This window comes from Babylonia areolata, chromosome 5 (assembly GCF_041734735.1).
Source record: "Babylonia areolata isolate BAREFJ2019XMU chromosome 5, ASM4173473v1, whole genome shotgun sequence".
Lineage (NCBI taxonomy): Eukaryota > Metazoa > Mollusca > Gastropoda > Neogastropoda > Buccinidae > Babylonia > Babylonia areolata.
The window spans coordinates 51,347,319-51,361,518 of NC_134880.1; the positions used below are offsets into that span (position 1 = coordinate 51,347,319).

General features: G+C 41.6%; 1 protein-coding gene across 1 annotated transcript; it reads left to right on the forward strand.

The window, feature by feature from the left end:
- The first annotated feature begins 322 nt into the window (after positions 1–322).
- Positions 323–13,935, forward strand: LOC143282147 (transmembrane 6 superfamily member 1-like). The gene is made up of 9 exons (XM_076587687.1): positions 323–348; positions 1,887–2,154; positions 3,447–3,648; positions 4,724–4,806; positions 5,883–5,992; positions 7,086–7,196; positions 9,177–9,269; positions 10,308–10,427; positions 11,865–13,935. The coding sequence occupies exons 2-9, from the start codon at positions 1,956–1,958 to the stop codon at positions 12,090–12,092; spliced, it is 1,146 nt and encodes a 381-aa protein (XP_076443802.1). The 5' UTR covers positions 323–348; positions 1,887–1,955; the 3' UTR covers positions 12,093–13,935.
- Positions 13,936–14,200: the final 265 nt, after the last annotated feature.

Below are 14,200 nucleotides of genomic sequence, written 5' to 3' on the forward strand. Positions count from 1 at the left end.
CTGTGCTTTGGCTGGGTCAGTCGACTTCGCCGGGCGGACACGACAGCCAGTTTTGATACATTGGACGATTGGATCAACTGTGTAGCTTGGCCTAATGGTGTGTAGGAATGCACGGTGTGTGTGTGTTTCAGCTAGCTATCGAACACACTTGATGAGTTATGCTGCACCCATTTTATCCACTTCATTCAGTTTTGTGGGTCGTTTCAAAGTAACAGAGAGAAGAACAACAGTAGCCATGCCGGTCTCCCTTGACCTCGATTTGTGGAATGCGAGCAAAAAATAAGGGAGAGCAGGGTGGTGGCTAACTGGTAATCAAGAGTAACAAACCCTTGGCTCGGGGTGTAGAAGGTGCGTGCAAACAAACATCGATGATTATCGAATGTTGAATTATTTAGAATGCACACTATTTCAAATGCAGAGAGTGGAAGAAAACGCGGTTGCAAAGCTCCTCATTTATGCATTTGTTTTCATTGTGAAATCGCCTTTGTCGGTTTCTGCCCACGCCGCAGTGCGTTGTGCAAACTTGTACAGTTGTGGCAGTAAAATTGGCCTGAACCACACAGCGAAGGCAAACTGGGCAGCGAGATTCCGATAATTTCATCATTTCTATATCACATATATGTAAGATTGCAGTGAGCTTAAAGCCATGTAAACGACTGAGGATGAGGATTAATAAGGCAAGGGCACTAACAGATCGTATAACCAAGTTGGAGGGAGGCTCATCACCTCATTCCTCAAAACCGATGTTTCTGTCTCCTTTGCATAAAAACAACAACCTTCGACCAAAGCAGTGAGAATGGGAGCTGGAAGGGACTGACTCTTGTATGAACCTGAAACTGGAACTGACAACCAAGAAGATGATGGACCGAACAATATCAACACAGAGGGAAAATGGATCTCTAACATCTGTACTGAAACTTGCCCTTGTCATGCACATTAATTAGAACAAATCTATATTTTATTTTGTTGTGTTTATTATTTATTTTTGTATCGTATCAGGATATGAATTAAGCAGCAACCAGAAGCACCACTTGTCGAGTTGAATCAGAACAAAATGCACACAAAGCCAGTGATGTAGACAATGACTGAATGAGATGGATCCAGTGACATAGATTTATCAGGATGAATGTATGTGCAGCATCGTCAGTTTGCACATATCTCACAACTATAATGATGTCCCATGGCAATGCCAAAACATACATGCTTGTGTTAATGCTGTCCACTGACTGGGATGTGTTGTATAGCTCTGTGTGTGTGTGTGTGTGTGCGCGTGCGTGCGTGTGTGTGTGTGTGTGATAAGAGAATGATCAAAAAAGTTAGCACGTTGATGTTATATTCTTTCAAATACAATGAAGACATGCATAAATATAGTTTTGACCTTTTATGTGAAAAGACAGATACACATGAACACACACACACACACACACACACACACACACACTTGTAAATTCATTCATGTTCACACAGAAAGGGACAGATAAACACTTTCAGACTATATATAAACCATATAAAAACCAATGTACACACAAAGTCAACTTGCATCAGACTGTTCTTGAACTACACAGCGATAATTTTTTTGTTCAATTGAATATTGTAGTTTCAGCAACCAAATTTTGAACGAAATTATACATCACAGGTTGTTTAGTTTTCTTCTTGAATGGAAGCATTCTGTTGATATACAGTCCCCATTCTTCTTGTTTTTGATATTGCCATTTCTCTTGTGTATGCATAAATGTTTCTGTGTGTGAGATACGTGTACATGTGTGCATTTAAAAAGCTGTGCTCTGTGCGTGAATTGTGGACTGCTGTTCATGTCTAAAATTGAGTAGAAAGCTGTTGTTATCAAAGCATCCCTGAAGCACGCATTTTTTTCGTTTATGTTCAAGGGTGACTATGAACTCAAGCTGGTGAAGCAAGCCATTTCAAGTCGCAAGAAGAGAGAGAGTTTAGGCCCCATGGCTCTGGCTGGCCCCCTCTCCGTGTTCCTGTGCTCCCTGACAGCCATCCCGCTGCCTTACATGCTGAACCAGCTGGGCTCTATGAAGGACCCTCTCTTCATCATGATGGCTGGGGGGCTGGCTTTGGCCGTCGTTTCCATCGTGCCTTTCTTGGTTGTCAGAAACCGGCCGCAGAAAATCGACAGTTTCTTCTACGGTATGGATGACGTAAAGAGAGTTGAATATGTTATAGATGATATGACATGGATGATGTAAAGAGTTGAATATGTTACTTATAGATGATATGACGGTTAAATATGGTATGATAGTTGTGTTCGGTATGGATGACATAGAGTAGAATATGCTATAGATAATGATGGTTAAATATGGTATGACAGTTGTGTATGGTATGGATGATATTACTATAGTTGAATGTGATATAGATGATATGACAGTTGGATATATACTGTGGATGATATTGCAGTCTGAAATGGTTTGGATGTAATGACAGTTGAATTTTATTGTATTACTCTTTGTAACAACAGCTTTCTGTGTGAAATTCTTGTTGCGCTCCCCTGAGTACGTCATTAGAAAGCAGTGCCACCCTTTTCTTTCTTTTTCTTTTTTCTGCCTATAGGTGTATTTGTTTTCCTGTTAAAGTGGACTTTTTGTATAATTTTGCCAGAGATAAGCCTTGTGTTGCTGTGGGTTCTTTTACAAGCGCTGAGTGCATATTACACACAGGACCTCAGTTTATCTTCTCATCCAAATAACTAGCATTGAGACCACCACTCAAGGTCTGGAGGAGGGAAAATACTGGCGAGTGTGGGATTCGATCCCATACGCTCAGATTCCCTTGCTTCCTGGACAGATTCCTTACCACTTGGCCAACACTTTACAGCATCGACACCCCCTCCTTCCCACTATCACTCATTAAGCTCTTCATGACTGCCCCTGCTAGCCCTCATTCTGTCTAACTAATTATTCTTTCTCTTTATGGAGGGAAATGGCACAGTGGTTAAGACCCTTATGCAGTGTCCATGAGTGTCTGGGTTTGTATCCTTGTCTTGCCCTTTCTCCCAGGTTTAAAAGAAAAATCAAACTGAGCATCTGCTCATTTGGATGAGATGATAAACCAAGGTCCTGTATGCAGCACGTTCTTGGCACACTGAAAAAGAACCAATGGCAACATAAGTGTTTTCCTCTGGCAAACTTCTGCAGAAGAAATCTACTTTGATAGATGCACACATACAAAATGCATGCAGTCAAAGCCTGACTGAGCAGGCTTACATGTGAAAAGTGCTACACCCTCAGTTCCTCAGTTCATTGTCTCATCCAAATGACTACACCACTCCAGGTGAAGGGGTGAGTAAAAATCCTGGTCTGTGTATCGGACTCAAACATGTTGACACTTTGTTTCCTTGTCGGGCACCTAACCACAAGGCCACCTCTTCACATAGCTCTTTGTACAGAGGTTTCCAGATGTGCAGATATCTATTTTGTTTACAGTGTTGGGCATCTTTACATTCACCTCGGTGATTGACCTGGTCATAGCGCTGGAGAATGACGGAATTGTTGCGAACTTCATGTCCTTCTACCTGCGAGACGGAGAGCCCTACTTGAAGACAGCTCATGGTACCCTGATCTCCTACTGGGATGGTGTGGCTCACTACGCCATGTACCTGCTGATACTGGCTGCACAGAGCTGGAAGTAAGTTCGGCGAAATTCGGTTGTGACAGAAAGTCGTGAGTACAGAATGTTTTTGATATCAGTATTTTATTGCTGGATCATTCATTGTTTTTGGCTGATGATTTGGTATGTTGGTATGTTGGTTAGTAATATTTGAGTGCATTTATGTGATCTGCACATGTAAACGTACACACACATGCACACACAATACATTTTCATGTACTGGCGCTCTTTAAACACATTCCCTTACCTTCAGCTTCCTTTCTTCCTCCTTTTTTTCTCTCATCTAATATCACTTAAAAGCAATGACATAAAGCTGAACACTACTACAACTTGATCTGCAAACGTAAACACCTAAGTATCAACATCTGTGTAGAACAAAACTGTTCTGATACATTTCAGAGTCCACTGACTTGACCTCAAGACCACTTGATACTTACTGAGGTTATTAGTTTTATTATTGTTACTTTAAAAGGTTGGTTGGTTGTTGTTGTTTTTTAGTGAAAGGTTTTGTCCTTCATAGTTGTCTGTGTTTGTTATCACTATATCCCCACTGTATATGAGGAAAAATTGTGTTTTATGGGTGATGTGATGTTGAAATCTGTGGTAGTTATTTTATTGTTTTCGTGTACTGCCTTGAAAAAATATGTAAAGTGCTCTTGCCAAAATATTTCAGAATCAGTCAGATGTAGTGAAAACATGCAAATTATTTCAAAATATTTTCAACAAATGGTCACAGTTTATAGGAACGATACTGTTTTTTGTCCAACCAATACCGTACTCTCTACTAAATAAGAGACATGATTCACATAGAAACCTTAAGCTCTTATTGATGATATTATTATTGTGCATAATTTCACTTATATTGTTGATGTCTAGATGGTAATAGTCATTGTGCATAGTTCATATTTTGATCAGTTTGAATGCCTATTTGGTGAAAGCCATATATATATATATATATATATATATATATATATATATATATATATATATATATATATAATAAATTTCTGTGTCAAATTTACACACAGAAGAAAGAAGAAAAGAGAAGAATGTTCTGCTACATTTTCTGTTCTGTTGTGTGTTCCATTTTCAGCCAGAGTTACCGCGATGTGGGGCTGTACTGGGCTGGGTCCATGGGCCACAGTGTGATGATCTTGATGCCCAGTGTTCTCATCGGTCAGTACTTTGCTCAGAGTCTGATGCTTGTGCAGAGCCACAACTGTGACCAGGGCTGATATATTTCTTGGTTATCTTTAGACAGGAGGAGGAACGATTCTTCTTCTTCTTCTGCGTTCGTGGGCTGCAACTCCCACGTTCACTCGTATGTACACAAGTGGGCTTTTACGTGTATGACCGTTTTTACCCCGCCATGTAGGCAGCCATACTCCGCTTTTCGGGGGTATGTGCTGGGTATGTTCTTGTTTCCATAACCCACCGAACGCTGACATGGATTACAGGATCTTTAACGTGCATATTTGATCTTCTGCTTGCGTATACACACGAAGGGGGTTCAGGCGCTGGCAGGTCTGCACATATGTTGACTTGGGAGATCTGAAAAATCTCCACCCTTTACCCACCAGGCGCCGTCACTGAGATTCGAACCCGGGACCCTCAGATTGAAAGTCCAACGCTTTAACCACTCGGCTATTGCGTCCGTCGGAGGAAAGATTCAAGCAGGTTCTCTTGTAACAAGCTGTGGTGGGGAAGGGTATCCTTGACCAATGTAACCCTTGACCAGTGTACCCATGGATCAGAATAGTGATTTGTTGCCAAGGGAATGAACAGCAAATATCTTGTGATGTTGTAGAGTAAAAGACAGCTCACGAAATCTGATTTAAGCTGTACAGGCTTTTGATAGATACCAGACCAAGAGTAATTCAGCTTTATAATGTTTTGTGAAATGAATCAGACCAAGAGTAATTCAGCTTTATAATGTTTTGTGAAACGAGATTGTTGAAGCATTTTTGCTTTTAGATTTTATTTTGATAATGAGGAGTATCAATAAATCATCTGTGTGTGTGTGTGTGTGTGTGTGTGTGTGTGTGAGCGCGCGCGCACACGTGTGTGTGTGTGTGTTTGTATGACTATGAGTGAGCATGTTTGTGTTTCTACACAAAGATGTTTGCAAAAGGAATAGTAATTGGATATTGATTTATCACATGATATCAGCTGTGTAATTCAGTTTTTGATGAAATGTAGTAACGTTTTGAGACTGGATGAAAAATGCGCTTGCACTTCAGCTTATTATGCAGGCCCTAATGGAGTTCGGTGGCCATGTCTTCTCAACTTAGTTTTCATCGCTCTTTCATTCTACTTTGGAGCCAAGTTTTTCTTCCAACCCAGGCAAGATGACGACTTTGAGGTAAGCTTTCACTTTTCAATTGAAAAAAAAAAATCAAGTACTTAAAACAGGGGATCTGAATATGACATAGAAATATTTATTATGTTTTATTGTTTATGAACTGTATTTCTTATACACTTTTTGATATGTTGTGGATTTGGTGTCATGGCAGAGTTGCTTAGGCATTGGACTTGATTTAGTGTTCACCAGTGATCAGAGTTTGAGGCTGTGTTTCAGTATGTTGTGTTGTCCTTGGGGAAGGCATTTTATTCTGATTTTTCCCACTCAACCCATGTTCGAATGGGTACCTAACTTGGGGAAGATTAAAATGATTGAAAGAGAGGATTGGGCCCTGCCTTCCTTTGCCAGGCTGTAGACACAACGAATATGAATTCACTCTCCCCCCGATGGCTGTGAAAGGCTAGGGGATCTGTAACCTTGACCTTTTGATTGTATTGAAGTGTTCCATGTTTGTGTGTGTGAGGGTGAACTTTGGAAGAAATATATCAATTTCTGTAGGATTTATGGGGTCAAGCTTTTGACGGGCGCAATAGCCGAGTGGTTAAAGCATTGGACTGCCAATCTGAGGGTCCCGGGTTCGAATCATGGTGACGGCGCCTGGTGGGTAAAGGGTGGAGATTTTTACGATCTCCCAGGTCAACATATGTGCAGACCTGCTAGTGCCTGAACCCCCTTCGTGTGTATATGCAAGCAGAAGATCAAATACGCACGTTAAAGATCCTGTAATCCATGTCAGCGTTCAGTGGGTTATGGAAACAAGAACATACCCAGCATGCGCACCCCTGAAAACGGAGTATGGCTGCCTACATGGTGGGGTAAAAACGGTCATACACGTAAAAGCCCACTCGTGTGCATACAAGTGAACGCAGAAGAAGAAGAAGAATGGGGTCAAGCTTGCTCCACAACTTAGCACACATGAGATATAAAATAATCACACACACACACACACACACACACACACACACACACACACACACACACACACACCCCTACAGGTACACATACAGAGATATGCACCACACACCACACCACATACTTTGAAAAAGAAAAAAAAAGTGTATATAAATAAATCTGGTTTCCATATACTTTTCAGATTGAAGAGAATCCTGAGCCACCTGCTGCCAGCATCTGGAAACGTCCTATGGATTTCTTCTTTGTGCTGTACTTTTTGGCTGCCAGTGTCTTAGCTGTACTCCGCTTTACTGTGAGTCGGACATTCCACGACAGACATAATAGAACCATTACAAATCAACCTTGATGTTAGCTATTTTTTAATTTTTTTTTATTGAGATACCTTGTTCTGCAGTAAATAGAAATGATATAATTTGGAGTGTTGGCTGACGGGCGCAATAGCCGAGTGGTTAAAGCGTTGGACTTTCAATCTGAGGGTCCCGGGTTCGAATCACGGTGACGGCGCCTGGTGGGTAAAGGGTGGAGATTTTTACGATCTCCCAGGTCAACATATGTGCAGACCTGCTAGTGCCTGAACCCCCTTCGTGTGTATATACAAGCAGAAGATCAAATACGCACGTTAAAGATCCTGTAATCCATGTCAGCGTTCGGTGGGTTATGGAAACAAGGACATACCCAGCATGCACACCCCCGAAAACGGAGTATGGCTGCCTACATGGTGGGGTAAAAACGGTCATACACGTAAAAGCCCACTCGTGCACATACGAGTGAACGCAGAAGAAGGAGTGTTGGCCTGGTGATAATGGGTCCATCTAGGAAGCAAGAAAATCTGACTGCACAGGATCGAATCCTACACTCGTTGATATTTTCTCCCCCTCCACTAGACCTTGAGTGGTGGTCTGGATGCTGGTTATTTGGATAAGATGATAAATCGAGATTCTGTATGCAGAATGAACTCATGGCAAGAAAAGGGTTGTCCCTGGCAAAATTCTGAAGAAAAATCCACTCTTATATACAGGTGTATGTTTGCACATGGTTGAAAGCCTGACTGAAAGACTGGAAATGATGAGTGCCTACAGGCTAGCATTCAGTTGGTTCTACCTAGATAGGCAAGCTGGTTTGCTAATGACTTTGTGTAAAGTGCATAGAGTTCAGTTTCTGATCGAAGTATCAATAATGATAAGTATTAATATGGAAATTTCTTCCAAAATTTGTTTCTAGTATTATGGCTTTTTTGCAAATAGAAAGGTTAAAGGTTATTGGTTTTTGTTGCTGTATCAGTGTATGTTAAACAAACATACAAAAACAGTTAGTTTTGTTTTTATAGTTTTCATCTTTTATCTCAGATGCAATTTTATATTGGAAGTGAGACTGTCAGTTACCCAGGTTGAATTTGTATTTCGTGTGTACACAACTTTCACGACTAACAAGGGCATTGAAACTTCAGTAACTTGGGTACATTGCTGTTTTTGACAGACACCTTAGAGCATAACAGTTTGAATGGTGCATAGTTTGACATATTGACTTTGGAGCATGGGTGAAATGAGATTAATATAGCATGATTTGAAGTGTATTTACTACTTTATGTTTAGCTTTAAGTGGTGTTATTGGTTTTGTTGGACAAAAAGTAATACAGATCCTCAAAAGGGAGACGTCCAGATAAAGAAAGTCAACCTACATCCTGACCTGTGAGCTCTGTCCTCTCTCGCTGAGGTGACAGTCCTTCACTGACAAGCTGACCTGTAAGCTCTGTCCTATCTCAATGAGGTGACTGTCCTTCACTGACATCTTGACCTGTAAGCTCTGTCCTATCTCAGTGAGGTGACAGCCCTTCACTGACATGCTGACCTGTAAGCTCTGTCCTGTCTCAGTGAGGTGACAGCCCTTCACTGACATGCTGACCTGTAAGCTCTGTCCTGTCTCAGTGAGGTGACAGCCCTTCACTGACATGCTGACCTGTAAGCTCTGTCCTGTCTCAGTGAGGTGACAGCCCTTCACTGACATGCTGACCTGTAAGCTCTGTCCTGTCTCAGTGAGGTGACAGTCCTTCACTGACATGCTGACCTGTGAGCTCTGTCCTATCTCAGTGAGGTGACAGTCCTTCACTGACATGCTGACCTGTAAGCTCTGTCCTGTCTCAGTGAGGTGACAGTCCTTCACTGACATGCTGACCTGTGAGCTCTGTCCTATCTCAGTGAGGTGACAGTCCTTCACTGACAAGCACACATGTCAGCTGCAGTCAAGGGGTTAATGTTCTTCACGTTTCTTTCAGGCTGCTTTTGATGGAAAGGTTCGCCTGGCTCAGTACTATCTGCACCACATTGAACCCTACCTGGGTGATACTACCACCTTCTCCAAAGTTCAGGTTTGTGTGTGCGTATGTGTGTGCGTGCGTGCGTGCGTGTGTGTGTGTGTGTGTGTGTGTGTGTGTACATGTAATTGTGTGCGTGTATACATGTTTGCGTGTGCATGTGTTGCAGATTGACTTTAGCACATTCATTTTTGTCACCATTATATGTGTATGTGTGTTGAATGTTAGCTGAAATATACTAGCATGCATACATGTGTTCATTTACACATCCTCGAGACAATATAAAGGGCATTCACTTTGACAAAGCAGAGAAAATTGGGAAAAAATGTACTGATGGGAATTTGCATTGTTGAAAGAAAGAAATTTTTTGAGAAAGTACTGTCACAATTTTTATTTTTTATATAATGCCCTGTAACCATTTCTTTCTTCTTTTTTTTCCATCCCAGCTGAGATTTGAACCAGAATCATCTGAATATTGAAATACTACAGTAATAATAGATCTTTAGTTCTAGGTCAGTCAAGGGTTAAAAATATATGTTACCTGTTAGCTGTCCCATGACTTCTGCTAATGTCACTTGGACACCAGTGAAGACAACGCCACCACTCTCCTCCACCTGTCTCTGTCCTCCTCCGCTCTCTGGTTCACCATGCTGAAAAATATGTGTACCATTTTCCAACTGGAAGGCACTTTGACTGAAGAAAAGGTTGTATGTAATTTAAAAATTATTTTTTTTTTTATATACTTTGATGGGGGTATGTTGTAGGATCCCAGTCGGCTATATACACAAGGGGGAGAGGTTTTGGCTGTGTAGCTTTCTACACAACGTGTATGCTGCTGCCACTGTGATGGTGGTCCTGCACCCTTGCCAGCAGCTGGTCATCGTTCAGATTGCTCCAGTCAACAGCTGTTCTCACAAAAAAAGTTTTTAAATTGTTCTGTTCTTGCGACAGGAAACTCTAATGTTTCTGTTAACCTTCCTGGCTGACCACTCCGCGATGTTGCTGGAGACAAAATCAAAGCGCCAAGGGGCTTTAAAAGCAAAAAGACAGAGCAAGCATTTATGTAGTGCCGCTTGCGTTGTGATGCTGCAGATGATGGTGTACCTGTTCTACTTCCTGCCGTACTACATTGCTGCCATCTACGGCCTGCTCTGGCCGGGCCACACCTGGATGCTGGACTGGTCTCTTCTGCATGCAGGGGCTGCAGCACAGGTATCGCCACCAGTTTGTCTGTTCTAGGTGCCAGTGTTAAGGTGGACGGGTGGTAAAAGTCATTCGGATGAGACGATAAACCGAGGTCCCGTGTGCAGCATGCACTTAGCGCACGTAAAAGAACCCACGGCAACAAAAGGGTTGTTCCTGGCAAAATTCTATAGAAAAATCCACTTCAATAGGAAAAACAAATAAAACTGTACACAGGAAAAAATACCAAAAAAAGTGGGTGGCGCTGTTGTGTAGCGACGCGCTCTCCCTGGGGAGAGCAGCCCGAATTTCACACAGAGAAATCTGTTGTGATAAAATGAAAATGAATGAGTGAATGAATGAAATATTGTTTCAGGTGAAAGTAGTGTGATTGGTGGGATGATGGCCTGATGGATAAAATGCCTGGCTTTGTACTGAGGGTCCTGGGGTTCTCTTCCAGCTGGAACCACGGTTGGATTGCATATGTTATCTTAGCAGTGCCAAGTTTGCTAAGCGTTGAATTTTCTTATGATTATGGAACTTGTGAAGACTTGGGAAATTTCTTTAAACACACCAAACTTTGTGTTGCTGAGATTGGTTAGGCAGTCCAGTACAGAATTTGTGCCCACCCCCCACACCCCTCCACCAGATCTTGTGAATCTGGGTTTTTATCTTTTTGATAAGATGATAAATTAAAGATCAACCCAACTAAGGTATGTATGTCTTATGTAAAAAAATGAAAAATTTGAATAAAAATATTATTAAAAAGATCAAAGATCTTTATGCAGCATGTACTTAGCAAGGATAAAAAGGTATCACAGCAGCATAAGAGAAGGGAATGTCCGATGCAAACATACACAGACAGGTTAACTGTGTCATGATTTGCCAGGGGAGAGCAGCCTGAATTTGATGCACAGAATTTTTTGTGACTGAAGCAGAATGCTGTACACATACCCAGGTTTTGAGTTTATACATGCTGGATTTCTTCAGCACGATGTCGCCATGAACTTACTAAGTCTTTTTCTTTGTAGACTGGCCAGTAAAGACAAAAAGACACGAAAATTCTACAGCCCATAACACCAGCTGATTGTGATTTTGAAACTCTGTAGAGCATCGTATTTGTTCACCTCATGAACGCAGTTTTAATTTTCCTTCTGTTTTCAAGTCTGTGTTGAGTTTATGTCAAGGACTTGAGTGTCGGCAGACTGATGATGTTTGTCATTGAATGATGGGGTGAAAAGATTCCCTTTGAGCAGGGTTTCTCACTCATTCAACAACTGAGCAGTATTTTTGGTCATGCTAGTAGGAAACAAGACTTAGAATATTGCTTTTTTTCTTTCTTTTTTCTTTCTTTTTTTATGCACCAGGATCAGTCTATGATTGTTTTCTTTTGTACTGATAAGATGGATGTGTGTGTGCTTGTGTGTGTGTGTGTGTGTGTGCACGCGCGCATGCGTATGATTTCAGGGCCAGTTTGCACACATTGGAGCATCGTTTCATTACCGAACACCCTTCTCCTACCGTGTTCCCCAGAGCGGTCAAGCCCGAATTATTTTCTGGCTGATCAATGGCAGCATGTTCATCGTACCACAAGTGTTAGCTTACAGGTGTTTATACTACCCCAGTTTCTTTATCAAACCTACTGACGAAAAGCAGGTGGAGGGAGATGACACTAAGGAGAAGAAGAAAGTGTAACAGAATAACAGTGATGTGTGTTGCTGAAGCTCCCTGTTGTTGAGAGGGGGAAGTCATATCAGATCTGCTTATCTGGATTCATGGAGAATTATTTATTACCTGTATTATTTTCTGCTTTTCTTCTTTTTGTAAAGGTTGGAGGGATTGTAAGTTTCTGGTATCTTTCTTTGTATGTGTGAGCATGCACGCGCACATCATGTATGGGTTTTGATATATTCTGGATGATAGTTTAATTACATATCAGTGTATATGGAAAAAAAGGAACAAGATGTTCAACAGATTAAGAAGAGAAATTTGAATGTGATATCACAGTAGTTATAAAAATAAATGATGGTGAGTTACTGAAAATCATAAAATCAAAGAAAATTTTGATCTATATGTAAGACCTTAGACTTCCATGTGTTTTTTCATCTGTGGGCAATTTTCTTACAGAAACCATATAGTTGTGAGTCTGGAAGGAAGTGTGGGGTCTTGGGAGAAATTCTGTCATCTCATTGGAGAACAGACACACTGTGAAAATGGGCAATGGTTTACCAACAAACTGATAATTACATTTGAGACATGACTGAATAGATGACACCAGTGTTGTTACTTCTCCCTGTGTGAATAGTCATTGGGGTGTCGCAGAGAAGAACTGTTTACCAGATTCTTTCACATCTGTCAGCTGTATGTCAAAACGTCTTCGTGATGCAGTGCGTTTTGGGCAAGTCAAATCTGGCAGAGTCCATCCCTCTCCAGATTGGATTTTATTGTTGGGGTTTTCTCCCCACATGTGGCAAGTAGTACTGGGTTACATGTTCACCAGTAGCAGAGGAGAACCTCCAACCTGACTGCAGCTTTTGATGTCTTCCAGCAGTGGCAGCTTTCAACATACATTGGGCGTTCAACAGAATGTCTGTGGTCAGTCTGATGCTCTAGGTTTTCTTTTCAGAAAATTAGATGTGTACTACTGCTCATCATAATGCTTTGAGTAGAAGTGTCTGCTGCAGCAAGTTTCCTCTCTTTAGCTCTGTGTGTGTGTGTGTGTGTGTGTTCTTTAAATCTATGGATGTTTTCAAAATTATGCCTTTCTGTGTGTGTGAGTGTGAATAGTGCAGAAGTAGCTGTTTAAGTCCATGAGACAGATGTTATTCCTGTAATCCTAGACATCAGACCACCAGTGTTGCCATAGGTAGTGATGTATTTGAACGCCATGGCATAGAATTGATGGAGTATGTAATACTGATCCAGGAGATTGTTGACGAGGCAACAGGAAGAGACCAGTTCAGACTTCACTGGTGTAGTCTCTCAAGAAAGCTAACAGGGAAATAAGCCAGTACATCAGTTAGCTGTCTCCAGGGATGAGCAATAGTAATTTCCAAGGTAATGGGCAGGAGATGAGGCTTATTCCTGCAGAAGTTGTACAGAGGGGATAGCATGATGGGAGATGGATTGCTTGGGCCTCACACCTGATGTTAACTGAAGGCCATGTATTCTTTAGCCCCATTTTTTGCAAAGAAAATACTCCCTTCATTTATTGTACTCAGTAGTGAAGATTTGATGGATAGGAATGGATTAAAGGAACTGTAGGAAGCTGATCAATGAGTGGCTTCCTGTTTTCTTCTGCTTATTCTTGTTCACTGTCACGCATGGAAAACAACCCTAGAAAAGAGATGGGTGGTCCTCTGGACAGCCACCACTGGCCTGTGATAATGTGTGTTGTATGGCAGTGGTTGTCGCCTCCCTCAGACTCTGATGTCCCTGCTGTCCTGGAGATTGCTGGTCTAGGCTGCTTCTTCACATGGGCACTGAGGGGATGGCAGAAGCGGAAGCGTTTGTGCATATGGCTGTTTAGTTTTGTGTTCTGTCCTGCAGACAGATGAAAATGATTTGCTTTGGTCTGGATAGTCAGTAGGATTTCATAGCTGTCTTTTGGCTGGTATAGTTTACAGTGAGCTTCAGTGATGGTCTTCATGTCCGCATAAGTAATTGTATTTTCTTCTTGTCCATCTTCCAAGTCCGGGTTTGTTGTTTTGTCTGCTTTCTTGTTTCAGATTGTTCCAATTCTTCCACAGTGTGAAGGAACCTTTTGTAATGAGTCTCTGAAACGCTTGATGCTTTTCAGAGCT